General features: G+C 40.8%; 1 protein-coding gene across 1 annotated transcript in view; it reads right to left on the bottom strand.

The window, feature by feature from the left end:
- Positions 1-21,744, bottom strand: part of ADAMTSL3 (ADAMTS like 3) — a 224,014-nt gene that overhangs the window by 28,191 nt on the left and 174,079 nt on the right. Inside the window, exons 17-18 of the mRNA XM_017872132.1 lie at positions 19,351-19,478; positions 15,372-15,500 (exon numbers count right to left, since the gene is read on the bottom strand). Coding sequence (XP_017727621.1) covers positions 15,372-15,500; positions 19,351-19,478 — 257 coding nt within the window. The remainder of the gene's footprint in view (positions 1-15,371; positions 15,501-19,350; positions 19,479-21,744) is intronic.

Raw genomic sequence — 21,744 nt, 5'->3', positions numbered from 1 at the left:
GGCAGGGAATTTAGGGATGGTTTTGCTCACCTGGAATTCTTATCTCATCTCCCTATTTCCACTCTTGCCTTCCTTTTACTCTCTGATTTTTTTACAGTCTATTTTCAACACAGTAGCCATAGTGTTTCTTCTAAAAGGTAGCTCAGATCATGACATTCCTTTGCTTAGAATCCTCTAATGGCTTCCATCTCACTTAGAACAAAAAATAAACTGCTTATGATGTCTTATCATCTGCTAACATACATGGTCTTCTCTCAACCCTTGCCCACCAACCACCTCAAAACACGGAAAAACAACAGAGCCAGAGAGAGATGGATTTTTATTTTTTTAGTGATGGGGTCTCACTGGGCTGGAGTGCAGTGGCTATTCACAGGCTTGATCATAGCATACGGAAGCCTCAAACTTCCGGGCTCAAGGGATCCTCCCATCTCAGCCTCCTGAATAGCTGGAACTATAGGTATGCACGATTGTGCCTAGCTAAGGGGTGAATCCTTGATTAAATCATTTAAATTCCTGAATCCAGATGTGTCTAAAATTGTGTCCAGATTGTCTATACTCCAGGACTTTTCAGTTTTATTAGCCAATAGTTTCTCCATTTTTTCTTAAGCCAGTTCGAGGTAGTTCTCTGTTCCCTGTAACCATGCAAGTCTAGACTAAAAACTAAGGTATGAAAATAACCAAGATGGCCAAACAACCATGCCAGCACAAGTTTCTCAGAACAAACTGACAAAGTTACATTCCAAAAGAAAATGTCAGAAATACAAAGTTTGAAATGAAGAGCATGGGACCACACCAGAGTACAGGACCAAGTCCTTCTCACTATGCACCGTCCCAGGGGCCATTTCATCTACTTTGGGAAATATAATAATTCCTATGCCGAAAACTCCCACATCTACCTATCCAATCTTAATCTCTCCCTTGAATTCAAGACTCCTGGACATCTCCCATTAGCACATCATGTCCCACAGGTGCCTCAAACATTGTAAGTCCCAGAGTGAACTCCAATTCCCTCTCCTACCCCACAGGCCTGTTCAGCACCTAGAAGCATCGTTACACGTGTAAACATTTTCAAAGAACTGAACAGGCCACGGGAAATTCAGGCAGATTTCTTTGTACCACTGCTATTTATGGTCTTTCAAAATAACACATTTGCTCTGTTGCAACAGCTATAAAATGTCAGAAATAGTTTAAACTTATTTATCTAACCTTAAAGACAGGCTATTTCCCCCAAGACTTGCAGCTCTGAAATATTCAACATTCTGTTTCCACAGTGCTGAAATTGTTTTGGAAGACAAATGTTGTGAAAAAAGTTCAGAGCCGGAGGGGCTGTGAAACATGTGTTGCAAAAAGTTTGCACCTCGGGGATGTCTTTAAACGAGTCAGTGTTTAAAAACAAATTTCCTTCATCCTTGAAAGGCCCATGAAATATTTCACACTGTAAAATCCCTGGCCTATTCAGACTGCCCTGAAATGCTGGATTTTTAAATAAATATATATTACACCTAAACGTTTTTGCTCATCTGTTTGTTTCTTCCAGCTACTCAAAACTCACTCAGAATTCTGCATTACTTTTTCATATATGACAAATGAAGACTTAAGCTACCATCAGTTACCTCTGGGGATCATGAAGAAATGATGTTGCCAATTTATAAAAGACAAATCAAACACAGGTTAGACAAAAGGAGTCATCACTAATACATGAAAGAAATAAATAGGAGTTCAAGGGTTCAATGTCAGAGAAAGTATCTCAAAACTGCTAGAATAATGAATGCACTCTTCTTAACTGCAGGGCCAACCTGTGCAGCATAGTAAATTTTGTAAGGAACATTCCTCTTCTGAGTTAACTGCATACCCTTTTGTTCTTTTTGAAAAATATGTTATGTATGCTTTTTGGATACAATGGACTATCCATCATTGATGCCATATCCAGAACTGTCTCCAAATATAGGGCTATGGCTTTTACTATTTACAGAATTCTTTTGAACAGCTGTTTCAGTACTTTCTTTTCTCTAGTAAACTCATGTTTAGATTGACATAATCTGTTCCCCAATCAATTTGATTTTTGAGGATTTAGAAATCATCTGGGTCAAAGTATCTATCCCCAACTCCATCATTAAAAGTCCTTCCCTAAAGGTTTTGAACTGTGTTTTCTGACATGGAGGAGGGTGTCAACAAGTCCTCTTCCTGGTGTGGTCATCCTGATCTCTCACGTACCCTGGGCTTCTGCTTTGTGTGAGCCTGGGCAGTTCTTTAACTCCACCAGACATATCTCATGAGCACTACACGGTTCACTGCTGGATATTGTCCTCCAGGGTCTTATTTACAGGCTAGAAGGTGCCAGTGAAAATTATTATATCAAAACCAAAAACTTTCAGTAGTTCCTTGAAGAAGAAGAAAGTTAAGAGTTGGTGCAAATCAAGCATAGTGATATATGCTGGAGCTATGCAAGTGGTGTAAACTACTGATTCCAGTAAAGGGGATAGGAAGAACTCCTAAACAACAGCTCAAAAGGGAGAGCCATGGACATTCCTGAGGCCCTTCCTGATAATCAGCAATTCTGGTAATCTGTCAATATAACATTGCGATGTAGATGAACAAACAGCTATTAGCCAGTTAAAAATATTAGTTATTTGGAGATCATGCACCAAAATCTCCAAGTGGGTTCCACTGCTGTCACCAGCAAACCCCAGAGGACTACGTGTGGGCTGCTGGTGTCTTGGGGTGACATCTCAAGGCTGTGTTGATTCCCCAGGACTCCATTTCCTCTTTCCTCAAACCACTGACTCTTGCCTTTGGTTCTTCTGAGCTGCACCTCTCACTCTATTTCTGGGGGGTCTTTTCTCCTCAGGAATGGTAGGGAGTAAGAGTCAGTTTTCCTAGCTCTATAACTTTTCCTGTTCTTGGAGGAGAAAAACCCAAAAGCCTTTTCAATTTAGGGGAGTCACTGCTAAGAACAGCTATCCTCCAGCCTGCGAACTGCACCATTCTCCAAACACACCGTACTGGCTGTAAGGCTATTTTCTGTGTGCTGTTCTCTCCACTGCAGATCAATTGCTATTCCCTTTCACCACCTGGAACATTTCTCCACATTCTTAAAGACCCATCTCAAATCATTTCCTTGATCCTCTTGGACACTGACAGCTGATTTCCCCTGTGTGAACCTCTGAACACTGAGACATCAATTGTTGGCATGCCTGATTCTACCTTCAGAATAAACCCAGAGCATGGACCTGGGTTCTACCATTTAGCTCCCACTTCTAGTTTACTCCCAGTTACCCACTCCTGGTTCACTCCTAGTTTGAGTTTACTTCTGATTACTCACTCCTGGTTCACTGCTGGTTTACTCCTGGTTCTAGTTGACCTCTGGCTACCCACTGATTTCTGAGGAAGAGTCTCTCATTTTGAGAGGATATTTGAGATAATTTCCAGGGACCTCTTTGGCCCCATTTACTGGCTAAATCAGTGGTTCTTAACCTTGGCTGCACATTAGAATCTTCTGGGGAAGCTTTAAAAATCCTTGGTTCTCAGGACATACTACAGATGAATTAAATCAGAATCTCTCAGGGCAGGGCTGGGGAGATGTTGTGGTGTCCAGGCCTGACATTAACCATAATAATAAAATGACCTGACTGTAGTATGCATCAGTCATCAAAATGAATAACTGGGTATTGAATTAATAACTAGGGAAAATAAATGAATGAAAAGAAAAAAAAAACAGGGTTATGTAAGTTGGGATGTTACTAGAGATTCAAAAATTCTACACAGGTCCTATGGGGCTCTTCCCATAAAGGAGTGTTTTTCTTCCATTAACAAGGTCCTGCATGGTTTTCTCAGACTGTACTCAGAAGCTTGCATGCTTTCTTATTTCTGGGGGTTGAATTCCAACAAAATTCCCTTTCCCTCAGTCCCCACCCTGTATGGGTGCTGCGGGCCTCTCTGTCTTGCTGTGAAGGCATATTTAGGTCATAGTAGCCAGAATGAAGTAGTGGGTCATTCAGGGGCTTCTGACGGTTCCGTGTTTTATAATGGATGCTGTTCTATGCTGCACAGTTGTCCTGTGCTCTCTGCTGCTGCCTGGTGGTCTCAGCACACACAGCCAAAAGCAGAGAGTCCTGGAGGGCAGAGAGCAAGCAAAGGCATTTCTTAAGTATAAGTAGATTTGAGTGGTATAGGGCATTCAAAACCCTTTACTTTTACTGCTTGGTATGAAAAGCCTCCCAATTGCTATCAGATCTCATGCAGGTTTGGGAAACTCCGGACTAGCCACTCTGGCTCCTGCCCTGACACCAATACGAGGAGCCAAGGGAACACAGGCCAGCCAGGAGGCGCCACTCAGAGACTCATGGAATTGAAGCAACTCATTTCTTTAGAAGCCTGGACTTCAGAAGATCACTGAGGAAAGAGCTTCAGTCCAAGAGCAGAGGATATATGGCTCCTGCCCTGTGGATTATGTAGGTGTTTAGTGCACCATCTCACAGGCTCAACAGGACCAAGCCAGGACCATTTTATTAATGTCAAAACTCAGGGGAGCTAAATGAGTCTTAATATCAGAAATATGGTAACCAAGAAACAATGGGAAGCCAGGCACTGTGGCTCCCACCTGGAATCTCAGCACTTTGGGAGGCCGAGGTAGGAGGGTTGCTTGAGGCCAGGAGTTCTAAACCAGCCTTGGCAGCACAGTGAGACCTCTGTCTCTACAAGAAAAAAAAAATTAGTCAGGTGTGGTAGTGCATGGCTGTAGTCTCAAGGGGCTAAGGCAGGAGGTTTGCTTGAGCATAGGAGTTTGAGGCTGCAGTGAGCTATGATCATGCCACTGGATGGAAGAAAGGTGTGTGGTTGTTTGGAGGACAGGGAATGGGTGGGCACACAATGTGGAACTACATGATGACAGTACATGGGGCCTATGGGTCAGTCTGTTGTTACTATGTGATAGGGTAAACATTAACATGGGGCTGAGTGTCTGCGGAGTTTTCAGGACAGAGAAATGTACTGGTGGCACTGAACACAGGGGTGGGGTATAGATGTTGGGGATGAAAGCAGTGTTGTAACAACAGGACTGGACCACCAAGGCTGTACGTGAATGCTTCAAGACATGGTGTCACTCAAGACATGTAGACCCACAAGCCCAAGCACAGGGTTTTTTGCAAGAAGTCTGAAATTTGATAGGTGTTTGAAGAGCCCCTCCTGTTTTTTCATATTGTATATCCAGCTACCTTATTCTAGATTTCTTTCTACTTCTTGATTGTATACAGACCCATGTTTTCACCACATGAGAAATTGATAAAAGATGCAAAGAAAATCATTTTTTTCAAGAAGCACTCAAAATAGAGCTTCAGTGAATCTTTAAAGAGCAGATAATTGTTTTATAAATGAGTCTTTTAAATCTGCTAAATCAATAATCCAAATACAAGTCCAAAGAGAGTCAGGACAAGAATATTAAGGGTGAGGTGAGGGAGTCCATAGTCACTACCAGACAGTGCATAATTTGCCACATTCTTTCCCACTGCTGCAGTGACGGTAGAAGCATGTGTCAAGGTGGTGAGGCTTCCATCATGTGCCTGGCTGAGCACAATGGGCTGACCTTTGGCCTGATACTGGCTGGCATCTTGCAGCCCAGCAAGAGGCCAGGCTCCCAGTGTACTCTCCCTAGATCTCATACCATGGGGCAGTCCTCCAGGTGAGGGTGGGCCCTGGAGGTTGAGCCTGTTGCCCACCCCTAAACCGATGACACCCCATCACCAGGCTGCAGCACTTCCTAGGTTCTGCCTTACGCCTCACTTTGACAGTTTTCCCTCTGGTCAGACCTCCTGCATGGTGCCTATTCTGCTGTCTCAAACACAGAGTTTCATTCTCTGTCTAGCTCCTTTGGAGTCACACAGAATTGGGTTTAAATCTTGGCATACACACTCATTAGATATACAAAGACAAGTAACTGTGTGTATCTGAGTCTGCTTCCTTATCTGCAAAACAAAGATAATATCCACTTTGTATGCTGTTGAAGCCAACACAAGTTATTATTTTTGATGATAAGCTTAGATGGTTTTCCAACATGTTATTTACTGACATGCTGCCTATTAGCACATACTCCTCAGCTCTTTGCAATATGGCTGCTCTCCATGCATGACTACTTGCCAACACTCTAGCCTCAGGACACCTGTGTCCCATACCCTCAATTAATGACACATCCATTGCTAAATGTCAGATATGTCTGCTCACTCCTGGATAAATCAGATACATGCAATGTCAGTTTAATATCTTGAGTGGCTGGCAGGCTTTTGGGAGTCCAATAATCCAATCAATGACCATTGATGCAATCTAGTTGCATTCAATTTATGGCTTTCTGCAGCTTCTTTCTCCTCTAATTTTTCATCCATATTGAAATACAGATTGGTTCACACCATTACCCAGCTTAAAACGTTTCTTGTCTCCTCTCTGCTAATAAAATGAAGTCCATCAGTTTCAGCATGACATTAAAGCCCTTCACATTCTGGTCCACACTTACACTTCCAAACCCACCTCTTCCCACTCCCCTTCACATCCTCTGCTTTAAGTCATACAGATCTGCTTGTGATGTTGCAAGTAAGCAGGGTGCTTTCATGTTTCTATGCTTTTGCATATATGCTGTTTTGATTAAAATGCCCTTCCATTTTCTTACCAGTGGGCTGGTTGCAATTCATCTTTTTTATAAACCTTTTCTGACTCCTTAGAAGCCTTAATTAGTCTCTCCTTAATGTGTCTGATACACTTTACAAACACTTCTATTTTTGCATTTATGACATCATATCATAATTCCTTTGTCTATATAGCTGCAGAAACCAGATTGTATTCATCTCTGCATGCTAAGGAACTAGATTGGGCTTAGTAAATGCTTAGTGAATGCTCGTTGAAGGGAAGAAAAGATGGATGGAATTTCCAACCATGATTGGCTGTTTGACTGAATATAGGGTTGAGAGGAGGATAGTGGGAAGATTTCTGTATCATAGACAGAGGTAGGAAAAAAGGGGAAAGGGGAGCCTTTTTGAGTAGGGAAAGACATTTTAAATATACATTTTAAGATGACAATTTTAGCTATTACAAAGATTGCATGAGTTTTTTAAAGAGATAACAGCATAGAAGAGAGGATATATTTCAAAAACCACAGATCAGGGAAAATAAATTCACTTTAATTTAGAATATAGTCAAAAGCACCAAAATGTCCAGTTCATAAAACAAGAGCAAGCAGATAATCTTAGATTTCTTTTAAGTCTTCTGAAAAGTATATGCAAAATTGGTGGGTAAATACATTTTCTGGAGAGAGAGTTCTTTTTTTTTTTTTTTTTTTTTTTTTTGGCCAAAGGGATTTATGACTTAAAGACATATGAGAATCACTACCATTAAATTCCACCCTATATAATATAAACTAGCAGTTCATAGGGGAAAATAATTGTCAGAGCAATGAGACCATGTTTAGGAATTTAACCACATAATCCTGCTGTACCACAAATATTTTCTCAAGATCCTCCCCTGAAAGGGTAATAGTTAAACCCAGTAAAGAAAGTTAGTAATTCGCCTACACATCAATAAAATTCTTAGGTATATTCCACAGCATTTTATCCCTTAAAAAAAATGCCCTAAGAAAAACCTTTTAAGTTTATGTGATATGTTTCTTCTGAAACTGACCATCCTCCCATAGATATGAAAGGGCCTCCTTGCCTGCACATACCTCTTGTGTATGTGCATACATACACCAAGTGCTCTGCTTTGACCCAGTGAGATGCACACTTGCCATCATCTGTTTGTGCATGCACTGTGTGGGATTAAATAGGAAACTGTAACTTCTACCTACCTTTTCTCATTCTCTCCTGTCAATGAGCAGCAAAACAATGATGGGACAGGTAAGGTTTAAAACTATCCCACTAGTAGAATCAAACTTTCTAGCTGGCAATTTGGGGATAATGTATTTAGAGTTCTAGACATTTTAATTTTAATGCTCTATGTAGTTACAAAAATGTTGAATGTCCTGTGACCCAACAATTCCATTCCTGTTACTCTTTTTTAAAAAAATAATCCAAATGACACAAAAAGTTATATGCATAAGAAGGTTTCTTACACTGCTGTATGGAACTGTAAAGAAGTACAAATAGTTTAAGTTTCCAAAAACAAGAAAAGGGTTTAATTATGCTACATTCACACAATGACACACTGGTGTGGCTATTAAATGATAGTTATGATTTTTTAATAACATGGGAAAATTCCATGACTTAGATATAGAGAAAGGGTTACAGGAATATAGCAAAATAGAAATAATGGTTGTGTCTTTGACAGGATTATGGGAATTTTTTTTGCCACATGATACTTTGTTATGCTTTCCAAATATTTTATAATGAGATGTGTTACTTTTTATGAGACAAGAAAACACACAAAAGCAGCATTCAGAACAGAAAGGCCACTAGCTTCAGAGGCAGTAACTGGGTTCAGAACTTGGCCCTGCCATTGTCTAGGCCTGTTACTTTGGTCAAGCCTCTTCTCTGGGGATCTTATGTGCAAAACAGGGCTGGACTCATGGATTCCTAAGGTCCTTCCATATTTAATTCTCAAGATTTTATTTCAGTAAGATCTTACCTAGTTATCTCAGGGAAGATATCTTTCCCTGTTTATTCTTCATCCCTTTTTGGAGGCAAGAAGGGACCTGATCAAGGCTGGTAAACACAGGGCTGTGGCTGGCATCCAGACATCTAGAAAGAGCTGTGCATTCTGAGGCCACGAGGACATGAACAAGACCTGAGTTATTTCCATCTAAGGCTGTTCAAATCCCCTCAAAGAACCCTTTCTACTTACTTTCCCCCAGTGAGCTTGTTTTACCTTCCACATTAGCTTGTATAAGAGACTTTTTCAAATTTGTTGAATTCTGGTTTCATTGATTTACAGACTCTTATATTATTTGGTTCCTTTCTTTCTTTTTTTCCCTTTTTCGAAATGGAGTCTCACTCTGTCGCCCAGGCTGGAGTGCAGTGGCACTATCTCGGCTCACTGCAACCTCCACCTCCCGGGTTCAAGCAATTCTCTTACCTCAGCCTCCCAAGTAACTGGGATTACAGGCGTGCGCCACTATGCCCGGCCAATTTTTGTATTTTTAGTGGAGACGCGGGTTTACCATGTTGGCCAGGCTGGTCAACCCCTGACCTCAAGTGATCCGCCCACCTTGGCTTCCCAAACGGTTGGGATTACAGGTGTCAGCCACTGTGCCCAGCCTATTTAGTTCCTTTCTTTTTACTACAACTATAGTTTTCAAGTCATCATACAGGTAACTGGATTTTTCATGGGCTGGTATTGCAGCTCCAAGAACTCCTTTGTAAAGGACATTGTATCTACATATTTTGAGAGAGTTTTTTTTTTTTTTCCCCCTAGATTCCCTCCCAATATTAGGTGAGGACTCTTGGCCCTCAGTTCTAAGTTCTGACTGGCCAGGTATCTTAGTTCAAGCACTTTTTCTACATTTAGTTTTATTTCATCCCAGATTCCTGCAAAGGACCAACGATCTAAGATAGAATTTCAGGACTGGAAACAGTCTTCCTGGTCATCCCATCATAATTCTTCATTTTATAACAGAAAAGCAAGGAGCAAGGAAACTATGTGATGGGTCCAAGGTCTTACGGGAAACAGGGTTAGGAGGTGAACAACAACAACAACAACAACAAAACAATATAACTGATAACCACATGTCAAAAAAAAGTCCATTCTCCAAAATTAATGGACATTAATACTTGCTGTATTTGCTTCAGCCTTTTTTTTTTTTTTTTTTTTTTTTTAAAGGCAGAGTCTCGCTCTGTTGCCCAGGCTGGAGTGCAGTGGCGCGATCTCAGCTTACTGCAACCTCCACCTCCTGGGTTCACGGCATTCTCCTGCCTCAGCCTCCCAAGTAGCTGGGACTACAGGTGCCCGCCACCACGCCCAGCTAATTTTTTGTATTTTTAGTAGAGACGGGATTTCGCCATGTTAGCCATGATGGTCTCAATTTCCTGACCTTGTGATCCACCTGCCTGGGCCTCCCAAAGTACTGAGATTACAGGCATGAGCCACTGCGCCTGGCCTGCTCATTTTTATATTGAGTAGTTTGTTATTTGTATTGATTTAGAGAAGCTATTTCTATATTCTGGTACTATATAACAAATATTTTCTGCCAGAAATGTGGCTTGACTTTTAAATTTATTGACAATGCCTTTCAAGGATCAAAACTTTTATATCTTAACAGCAAAATGTGTCAATGTTTTTTATAACAGCTTATTGAAATATAATTCATATACCAAAAATTTTACCCTTTAAAAGTATAATTCTGTAGTTCTAATATATTCACAAAGTTGTGCAACCTCATCAACACTATATAATAGATGTTTTACTTTATGACTTGTACTTTTGTATCTTTTCCATTCCAAAGTCATAAAGATGTCTCTTATATTTTATGACTTTTAAAATATGTTCATATTTTAGGCATTTAAATCAGAATTTATTTTGGTTGAGATTTTTTATATTATAAACAATTATCCTATAACAATTTACTTAATAGTCTGTCCTTTATTGGTTTTTAATTCTACTGCTATAAAATGCATAGTCTGTCCTTTATTGGTTTTTAATTCTTCTGCTATTAAATTCTAGTTTGCATATACTGTATGCTTGAATCTGCTGTGGGCTCCACATTCTATTCCATTTATTTGTCTATCCCTTTTACATTGCTGTACGCCCTCAAGCTTTATGCTAAGTCTTTATATGTGACAGAGCAAATCTCAGCCACCTTGTTATTCCTAAAAATTGTTTGGGCTATTCTCAGCCACATGCACTTTCGTATTAATTATAGGATCAGTTTGTTAAGTTCTAGCAATCCCACAGGATTGCTTTTTTTAAATTGAAGTTATTCTGAATATAGAGATCCAAAACTTTTTATATTTTCTTTGCTTTTAAATGAGGATAATTATATTATCTATAAATAAGAAATTTTCTAGTTATTTTCTAGTTTTATTACATTTCTAGTCTTCTATTATATTTTATTATATTTCTAGTCTTCTCTTTGTTTCTAATTTTCTAGTTCTAATTTTTCTAGTTATTTTATCTTATTGCACTGGCTAGTGCTAATGCAGTGTTGAACAGATGTAGTGATAAAGGGCATTGTATGTTTTTTCCTGATTTTAATGGGACTGTTTGAGTCTCCCCATTAAAGTGAGTATGATGCTTACAATAGGTTTCTGACAGGCAAATCAAGGTAGGGATTATCCCTTCTATTACTGGTTTGCCAAGAGATTTTCACGTCATTTTTGTGTTGAAGTTTATCAGATGCTTTGTCTACATCTATTAAGATGATCCTAAAGTTTATCACCTTAAATCTCTGTGGTAGAGATGGAGATGCTCCACCCAAATCAACCTTCAAGGAGGAACTTGGTGTCCCTGCTTCTGGTAGCCTCTGGTTATTAGTCCCTTCACAATCTGTCTCCACCCACCCAAGAGCACATATGCCCCTTCCAGAGAGGCCCACAACCAGTGACTGCAGGAGGCAGGGGCATGAAGGCCTGGCCACTGTGGGTCAGCCTGGGGCAACTCTAATGAGTCACATATGTTTCAAGGGGGCTTGGCAAGGCTTTATGGGCCTGCATCACAGTCCTCCTTTGCCCTCTGTCTAATCCTGCTTGCTTCCTCCCTTCCACATATGTTGACAACTAATAAATATACTACACAAAAACTCCTTCCAGGGCCAGACACCATGGCTCGTGCCCAGAATCCCAACACTTTGGGAGGCTGAGGTGGGTGGATTACTTGAGGTCAGGAGTTTGAGACCAGCCTGGGCAACATGGTGAAACTCTGTCTCTACTAAAAATACAAAAAAAAAAAAAAAAAAAAAAAAAAAAAATAGCCAGGCATGGTGGCTTGCATCTGTAATCCTAGCTATTTGGGAGGCTGAGGTAGAAGAATCGCTTGAACCTGAGAGGCAGAGATTGCAGTGAGCCGAGATCACATCACTGCCCTCCCTCCAACCTGGGCAACAGAGGGAAACTCGGAAAAAAAAAAACAGAAACAAAAAACCCCTCCTTCCAAAGAGGATTCAACCTGTGATGCTCTGTTTAAAGTAGCTATTTTAAGCGTCAAAAAATATTTGCATTCCTGGGAAAAACTCTCCTTTAGTCATCCACATGACTGGATTCATTTGGGAATGTGTTAAACTTATTTATTTGCTTCTGCATTTATTGTTAATGAGTCTTTTGTATAACCTACATGTACCCAGCTGCCTGGTGAGATGTCAGGTGCCATCCACAGTTGTATAATTTTTCCTCCTAAAGGAGATGTACAACAGTGTCCTCTAATAGCATTCAAAGATGTTTTTATTCTTTAGCTTAGTTTTAGTTTAGAAGCATCTCTAATCTTTCCAGGCAGTTTGAGTTTGCTCTAAGAAGCAGTTGTCCAGTGCACCTTGTGTTTAAGAAATTTTCTACGCTTGGGGCTGGGCCATTGATGGCTTTGCCAGTGCCCTTCATTTGGGAATCACCATCTAGCTCAAACCCATTCCCATCTGTGGCCAAGAGAGTTCCTTAGAGACTAAAGAGGAGTGTGACACACAACAAAACACTTTAGAGAAGGGACTCACATCAGGTGCATCTCTGATGAGCTTAAGGAATAAGATAAACAACACATAATACACAACAGAAAATTACAGGATAAGTAATGTTCTTACTATGCATTAACGTGAAAAAAAAAATGCAGCAACGATATTTACTGGTCATTTTCCCCAGACGAACTTTTCTTTCTTACCAGAAGGTGGCAAAAAAGGTGCGCTTTAAATTACCCCCACCCAAATGGACAGAAAAAAAACTTTTTTTTAAAGAGTAAGGCAAATAACTCTCTCAAGTTAGAAGTTTAACCTTTAGAAATAGGCAAATATGCGGACTTTTAGGTTCTGTTATTTAATATAGTTACTAGAAATATCTCTAAGAGTGACTAGAGATAATCCCTATTGACATCTATACCACATGGGTTGACGAAACATGTTTGGCTATAAAAAAGATGAACTTCTCTAGAAGCTATCTATGTGTTATGGGGTCTATAAATATAAGTTCATTATAATTAGTGGGAAATATTCTAAAGCGACTTAAAAAATAAAAAAATTATATATGCCACTGATTTACAGAAATCCCAATTTGCAGTATAAAAATGTAATTTGTAAGGCAGAGTTCAGTTTTGTAAATTATGTTTTAATGTACTCATCTATAAGATGAAAAATGGAATTGGATGATAACCATAGTCCCTTCTTCTATTAATATAATATATTCCCTGCTTTAAAGATGAGGGAAGAAAGATATATGACTCACCTATGGTTATATACTAGCTAGTGACAAGACTGTCTGTAAAACTCTAGTTTTCTGACCCTTCGTCAACTTCACCATCTGTCTTAAAAGAGATGAATTTCCTTAGAAAACTCCATTAGGTATGGCTTCTGCCCATAAGAAAACACTGTAAGTTCACTACAGGTTTGTTTAAAATGGCAAATAACTCAACATGATTGTGGTGCATTTGGAGGCAAGTTTATTTTTAAAAGGAAAGAACTCATCAGGAGTTCTGGGGTCTGAGTCTACGGGGGAAGACTGCCAGGTAAAGAAAGGCCAAATGGGATAATTCCTAGTAAGAGCTGAAAGGTGAGGGAGGGAGGAGGGAGATGAGTACTCCCAGTGCCGAGTTCCATCTAGGCAGCAGTGCTGCAGACCCATGGCCCCACAGCACAGGGCAGGAGGGCAGTGGGGCTAGGGAGGGTCAAAGACAGCCCATGTCTGACTGGGCCTGGATGAGAATAAAACGAGATGAGTTTAATGGTCTTTGCTGGAGGCTTTATTTGCAGTTTCCACCTAATCCAGCCTCTGACTTCCGATAGCAAATAATGCACCTCCAACCCTTTTAATGGCTCATCTCCCTGAAAGCCTGATTTTCAAGTATTGTGGAAGTGAGAAATTTAGAAGTCATGTTGAAAGTTGAGGTTTCTCTTAATAGAAGTCAGATCTATTTTTCAGAATCCTCTGCAGGTGTAGGGCTGTAGAAACTTTAGACATCTGTGGCTTGGCATCTGCAGCGTTCCGTTCTGCTTTTCTCCTTGCTATGGCCAGAGAATGCCGGCCCTTTCTGTAATGGTGGGTGTATTTTGCCAGAAAACTCACATATTTGTGGGTGGAGTCAGTTGGGAGACTGGAGCAATTTTTCAAAAGTCTGCATAGGCCAAACACTGCAGGGATTTCCAAGGGGTGAAAAATAATATCTTGGGGGTTAGCAAATCTCTACTGTTTGTAGAGCCAAAGGTGTAGCTTTGGAAACATGGCAAGTAACTGATCATGACAGTGGAGGGAGAACCTGAAAGCTGGATGAGTGTGTCCTCGAGTCCCTCCTTACATGTGCCCTCACTGCATTTCTAAGAGCAGCAGCAGCTCCTCTGTCACCCTAGGCAATCAGGGTCACAGCCTAGGCAAGACTCATCTTAAGTGGCTGCAACTACAGGTATCTACTTAGAACTTGGAAGCTAGGGAAATACAGTTGTCCAGAGAGTTAAGTCAACACAGAGTAAATGAAAGGCATACACAAAGTCATCTAAAAGAGTATATCTCAATTTGGAGGAGTTCATAAGTTTCTCTAAGGAAGCAATAAAAACGTATTCACACAACCCGCTCATTCCCACCTCTCCTGGTCCCTGTAAAATGTACATATATGCAGCATATAATATTTATCTGCAGTTCAGAGATGCATGGGCCCAGATTAAGACTTAAGAATCCATGGCTTCATGAGACAGGATGGCCCTAGGTTAAAGCAAGGTCAGACTGAAAGTGTTAATTCTATTAAAGAAAGAGTGTGAACATTAGAAAGGAGGTTTGTCTGCAGTTGTAAACATAGGAGAAAGAGCCACTGAGGCACAGGCTGCTGATGCTTACCCAGGGACAATCCAGAAGATAGCCTAGGCCAGGGGACATGGACATTCTAGCTCCCTGATCTGGCTTTGCCAAGTGTAGCTTTTGTCTATCTGGAGGACATGTCTTACAATTTCCAACAAATCCCATCCTCTCACTATGTTATTCACCAAGTAACCCTCTGACTAAAAGTTGGCCTTTTTTGTAGCTCTGCCCATAGGGACAGAGTGTTCTGGTCTTGCCAGTCACAGTCCACACTGGAAACAAGTAACTTGGCAATCTGTTTTATACGTCGGTCTCATGAGCCAGTATGAGTTCACTCTTGAGAGTCAGATCCACTGTCAGTGTGCTGGGAAATCTGTTTTTTAAGCCTATCAGGCTGAGGTCTCTAATACCAAAATGCCAGCTGGTGTCTCCTGGCCACATTGGGATGGCCACACACCCTCCCACTGAAATGACCACACTTACCTTTTACAGGACACCGGATTGTCACGTTTGCTCCAAGGGCTGCCTCCACAATGCCTCCAACCATGACAGACAGATGGTTGTGCTCTGGTTTGGTGATATTTCTTTCAATAGACAAGATGACAGGTGCCTCTTAATTCAAAGGGAGCAGGAAACTATGTTAGGTTCAGGCTTTTGCTCTTTGGTAAAACATGTTGCATTTGGTAAGCTTTGTTGAGCCCTTTGAGGGCAGGAGTGGAGTCCTGGTTCTCTCTATATCCCTCAAGGTGCACCACAGGGATGTGCACATACATACCTGGAGGTGCTCAGTGGACATATGGACAGATGGATGAATGGATAGAGGGTTGGATGAATTCAACGGTACACTGCAACAACAATATGTAGACTATGAGGATATTTTGGTTTTATAACTAAAATTGAGGATAAATTCCTCTTTGATAATTTGAAAAAGAAGGAATTCAGAAGATCAGAAGAAGCAAAGAAGACAGACAGAGCAGGAATGATGTCTCTGCAGTGCAGCCATGAATGAGTTAATGCAGGGACAAAACACACTGGGGCTTGGGACCACCTGACTCTTTTTCTGGAAGGAGGGATGTGAGATACTGGGGGAGGGGGCTGATGAAGACAGGACAGAAGGTCCTGATCCATTCTGTTGTCCCTCATTGGGCCCAGCGTAATAAGAGGTTTTTTCCAATGTAAACATTTACCAAGTGTCCACTCTGTGGTCTGCACCTGGGTACAAGATGAGAAATACCTGGGTACAAGATGAGAAGTATCTCCTCTTTCGATAAGCTCAAAGTGTAATGGTGCAGAAGGAGACATACACAGGCATTTGCAGTATAAATGTGGTACCTAATCCTTATAAAGTTTTTCTGAATATGGTGCCACAGCCAGGCTGACATGTGGATGCCAGGATGTAACCAGGCTTCAGAGCTCATTCAAAGCTATACTAGAGAAAGATGAGACAGGTAGGAGGCCACAAATCTTGTTGAGCCTCTTCTAATAAGCTGCATATGTGCTTGGGCAAAATCTTCCCTCTCTAGGCTTCAGTTTGAATCCCATTAAAAAAATGATTGAGCTAGAAGATCTCTTCCAAGTGCAGTTCTCTCACCCAATGTGTAGTTCAGACCCTACTTAAATAAACTCATTTCAATCTAAAATAGAAAAGCCATTACTATTTAAAGACTATCAGTTGCAAGGAGACCTATTTAAAACATTATTTACATCTCTACACTGCAGAAAGTCTCAAGAGAGAAATGTCTGACTTCCCACTTTATGAGACCATATGAGGTTATTACAAGTGGATCAGAACTGTCCGCAAGAAATATTCAAAGTTAACATTTAATTCATATGAAGCAAGTACAAGCATAAAATTTGCATGCAAAAATAATACAAACAAGGTCATAAAGAATCAAATGTACATTTTAAAATGTTTATTTTCTTTTGGATTTCAATATTTAGTTACCAGATTAATTTATTCACTCACTCAGGAAGCACACTTTGTGCCTGAGCTGGACAATGGCAGTACTAAGTTGGAAAACACACTCTCTTGTCCTCAAGGAGCTCACAGACCTGTGGGAAACACCATTGCTATGCAGGGGTGTGGGTATTGAGATAAGGGACTAGTTACCCAGTGGTCTCTCAGTAGCATGTGAGGGTCAGGGAAGCAACATCCCAGAGAGGACATTTGACAGAGCATTCTCTTACCTTAGCACTGTCGCAATGGTTGGTTTCCCTACTACACCATTAGTACTAAGAGAGCTCCTGAAGGGAGAGATCATGATCCCTGAACTTGCTTTATCACCTATGCATAGTTAGTGCATGAATTGGTATTGGTAACCACGTATTCTGGGGGAAGATAATCTAGGAAGGATCATGTTTGAGGGTTCAAATGTTTCCTTCTCTCCTGGAGTACCTGGGGCAGTGGAAAGCTATCCAGAGAAATGAAAAGATAGGAATGCTTTGGCTGGGAGAGGACTTGGGTTTTCACAGCACATCCTTTGACTCCTGAGGACTTCACAGCAGCTCTACCAGGAATGTGAGTTGTTCTGGGATCTGCTTAGGAGACTTGACAGTTGCAAGGGGGCCTCCCATTCCCCCACAGGAGTTCCAGAACCTTGGAACTAATACTTTCTGGAAAGGAACTGATGTTCACAGGACAGAACAAGCCTGGAGGATCAAGGCACAGAAAACCAAAGGCCTGAAGGCCCTGCCTTGGGAAGGCAGTCAGGGAAGTGACTCAGAAGAATTTTTAAGACATACAGATTCAGGGACCATTTAAAATCAACTAGGCTGGGCTGGGCGTAGTGGCTCACACCTGTAATCCCAGCCCTTTGGGAGGCCGAGGCAGGCAAATCATTTGAGGTTAGGAGTTCAAGAGCAGCCTGGCCAACATGGTGAAACCCTGTCTCTACTAAAAAAAATACAAAAAAATTAGCTGGGTGATTACACCTGTAATCCCAGCTACTCAGGAAGCTAAGGCAGGAGAATGGCTTGAGGCCAGGAGGTGGAAGTTGCAGTAAGCTGAGATTGCACCACTGCACTCTAGCCTAGGTGACAGAGAGAGAATCTGTTTCAAAAAAAAAAAAAAAAAAATCAACTAGTCTGGCTGGGACAGTGGCTCATGCTTATAATCCCAGCATTTTGGGAGGCCGAGGGGGTGGATCACCTGAGGTCAGGAGTTCGAGACCAGCCTGACCAACATGGTGAAACCCTGTCTCTACTAAAAATACAAAAATTAGCAGGTCATGGTTGCGCTTGCCTGTAGTCCTCCCAGCTACTTGGGAGGCTAAGGCAGGAGAACCACTTGAACCTGGAAGGCGGAGGTTGCAGTGAGCTGAGGTCATGCCACTGCACTCCAGCCTGGAGGACAGAGTGAGACTCTGTCTCAAAAAAAAAAAAAAATCAACTAGTCCAACCTCCTCAGTTTGTAGATGTGAAGTACCTGCTGCAAAACTCAACACTGACTAAACACTGGGTTCTAATTCCTGAATTCCTGATACTGTCTCTCTCTACTCACTTTAGTCCATTTGAGCCACAGATATCAGAAACCACAGAATAGGGAGGTGGCGCATGGCTCTCCTGTTTTATTATTTATTTTTAATTTTAATTTTTTTTTAGGCACAGGGTCTCACTCTGTTGCCTAGGCTTTAGTGCAGTGGCATGATCACAGCTCACTGTAGCCTTGAGCTCCTGGACTCAAGAGACCTTCCTGCCTCAGCCTCCTGAGTTAGCTGGGACTACAGGCATGCACCACTACTCCTGGGTAATTAAAAAAAAATTTTTTTATAGAGATATGATCTTTCTTTCCTGTCCAGGCAGGTCTTGAACTCCTGGCCTCAAGTGATCCTCCTGCCTCAGCCTGCCAAAGTGCTGGGATTACAGGCAAGAACCACCCACTTTGGCCTCTTATTGTTATCCCAGAACATGAACTTGCCAAATGCAGCTTTACCTGCAACTTTAGCACCTAAAAATGTTTCTTTATAATAAAAGTATATTTTAATATCCAAATAACATTATTCATCTCCCAGGAAGACACACACTACTTTACAGTTACAACTTCCTGAAGGTGTTTCTCAGGATTGGCAGGTATGCCACTGGGAGGTATATGCAATCTATAAAAGATAATTATTCTTTTCTGTTGGCTGGTGGAACTTTAAAAAATGCAAAGTTCATTAATATCAACACTGCCAATTAAACCCCATCTCATTATTTCCTGATTCTTAGAAAGTGAGCTCCTGAGCAGCCGTTTTCAGTGTGGTCCTCAGACCAGCAGCATTGGCATAACCTGGGCACATGTTGAAAATGCCGATTCTCAGACTCCATCCCAAACCTAATGAACCAGAACCTCCGGGGGTGGAGTCCAGCAATCTGTGTTTTAACAAGCATTCCAGATGATTCTGAGAACTACTGCTCTAGAATTTAATGTTAAAAACAAATAAACAAAGAACCAGGCATTCTAGGTTTCAACAGTGGGCATTACCTGCATACAGCACAGAAGAACTTTCCACATCTGAACCAAGATGATTAGCTACAGAACATTCGTATATGCCTTGTTCTTTCCTTGTAGGATTCTGTATCTGTATCTTCCCAGTTCCATCCAAAATTATTCTGTAGAACAGTTAGAAAGAGGACACATTCATATAACAATTTAACTGACCTAGGGCTACAGTGAGTTGCAGAGAAAGAAGACTGCACCATTATAGGTTTTGGGCTGGCAAAGATCACAGAGGATAATTTTGTCAAGCATCCTGCCTATAAGCAGAGAACTATATAGACCAGGAGGGTGGAGTGTTTCCTCTTGCCATAGGTTAACAGCAATGTTAGAGCTGAACAGTGCTTAGAAATCCAGTCTTCCCATCCCACTTTACATAAGAAAAGACTTTTCTGGTGAACTCAATGCTTAATCTGCCACATTTTTAAAAAAGACAACCCAGCAAACCTATTCATTTGCTGGATGTTAAACACTCATTTTCTGCCCAAATCCTTCCTAAGAAACTGCAGGTGTGGATTTTCATGCTGGAAGTGATTGGGTTTTGGCTAAGGCTGTTTTGCATTGGATTATGGTCTTATTATTCCCGTATGAAGAAGTCGATTGAGGTAATCATGCTAAGTCTGTGGCATACACTGGATTTGGACCACGCTGTTAAGAATTAGGGCTAACCTGCATGACGAGTTCATTATGGTTTCCCAATTACTGATATTCCCAAAATCCGGTGTGTAAATACTACTTTGAGAATCAGAGTTGGTCAGGTGTAGCCTAACCAATTAGATAAGTATTCAGAGATTCAGAAAATATATCTAACGGTGAGAAGAACCTTTGTTATGAAGGGAAGAGTGCTTGTTCTGCTTTTATTTTATTTTATTCTTAATAATTTGAATCTGCTTCTAAATCACCCAGATCAGTGGTTATATACTATTTTTCCCCTGCCCCATCTCACTTTATAGATCTTAGCAATATAGACTATTCTGCCCTGTAAATACTGTATGTTTCATCATGAGATGAGCTGTGCCACTTCTTTATTTCCTGTCACTTCATGTTGTTCGTTCTATGCTTCAGTCATAATGAACCCTGTTTCCAGAACCTTCCATGATTTTTCATTACCGTGAGCTTTTGCATATGTTGTTCACTTCATTTGAAATGCCCTTCCCCCTTTCTGGCAAACTCAGACCCACCCACTGAGTCCTGGATCAAATGTAATTTCCCCTGTAAAGTTTTCACCAATACTCCTAGAGTTATCTTCTGTATCCTCCGGGCTCCTTCTTCTCTGGTTCATATATTTATTTGATGAAATATCGATTTCTTCCCACTGGACTGTGATCTTTTCAAGGGCAGGAACCAAATCTCATTCACAGCTGTGCATTCTCACTGCTTAGACTTTTATATAGCAAGTTCTCAAAAATCTTTGGTGACTAAATGTATGAATGATTAGAATAGTACGAAATAATGGTACAGAGCAATAGTACCAAGAGCATACAAGCCCTGCTGCAACACACATAAGAAATATACAAAAGCGGGCAGAAGTCAAAACAGTGAAAGTGTCTCAGAGCAACAAGAGTATGGCAGACCTCACTGTTGGTAAGGCAAGATTTTCACTGTCAAATCCTGAGGGAGGAGAAATAGTTGGTTAAAAGCAAAAGTCTAACCAGTGACTACACATGAAAAATAAACACACTAAATCATTTTCTTAAATTATTTCATATATATGTTTGTATGATTTAGCAATTCTCAAATAATGCCTTTGTTTTGTAGGTTTCAGCGTAACAGTCCAGTGAGAAATCATTGAGATCAGAAATAGCTGAGCATGCATGAACCTTACATGACAGGTGGGGCCACTGGGTACCTAGCCTGGATCTGTCCCTGGGCTGGAGAACCACCAGGTTGAATTCTGTAACAGATCTGACCTTGGCCTCTGCTGCGTAATCTTACTCTTAAGTTGAAGTAATAACAAAGTTGATCTTTCTACAGGCACCACCTCTAATTGATCCACCCACAACCTTCTCTTCATAGTTGAGATTTCTTACTCAATTGGCATCCAAACAGTACTCCATGCCTACACAGTTTCTCTCACTGGATAGAGGCTTTCAGGAACATAATTCCATTTCTCAATTACTTCAATTGAAAAGATTTTTAAGATTCAGAAAGTATATTTAAGGATGAGAACCTTTGTTATGTAAAGGGAATTAAACATAAACTGAACAAATTAATTGGGTAAGTTTCAGAGGAAAAATAGAAACGAAAATGGATCTTATTATCTTAAAAATTAAAAACAAAACCTTTTACTGGACATACAAAATTGCTTCTGTTTTGAATGGTTGATCCTTAAAGGATGTAGAAACACATCTGAGGAGGATGTACCATGTCAAAACTTCTTTT

Source organism: Rhinopithecus bieti, unplaced genomic scaffold, assembly GCF_001698545.2.
Source record: "Rhinopithecus bieti isolate Rb0 unplaced genomic scaffold, ASM169854v2 scaffold_7045, whole genome shotgun sequence".
In the NCBI taxonomy this organism is placed as follows: domain Eukaryota; kingdom Metazoa; phylum Chordata; class Mammalia; order Primates; family Cercopithecidae; genus Rhinopithecus; species Rhinopithecus bieti.
The sequence above is the reverse complement of the archived record's forward strand: the minus strand, read 5'-3'. Positions and strand labels throughout refer to the sequence as shown.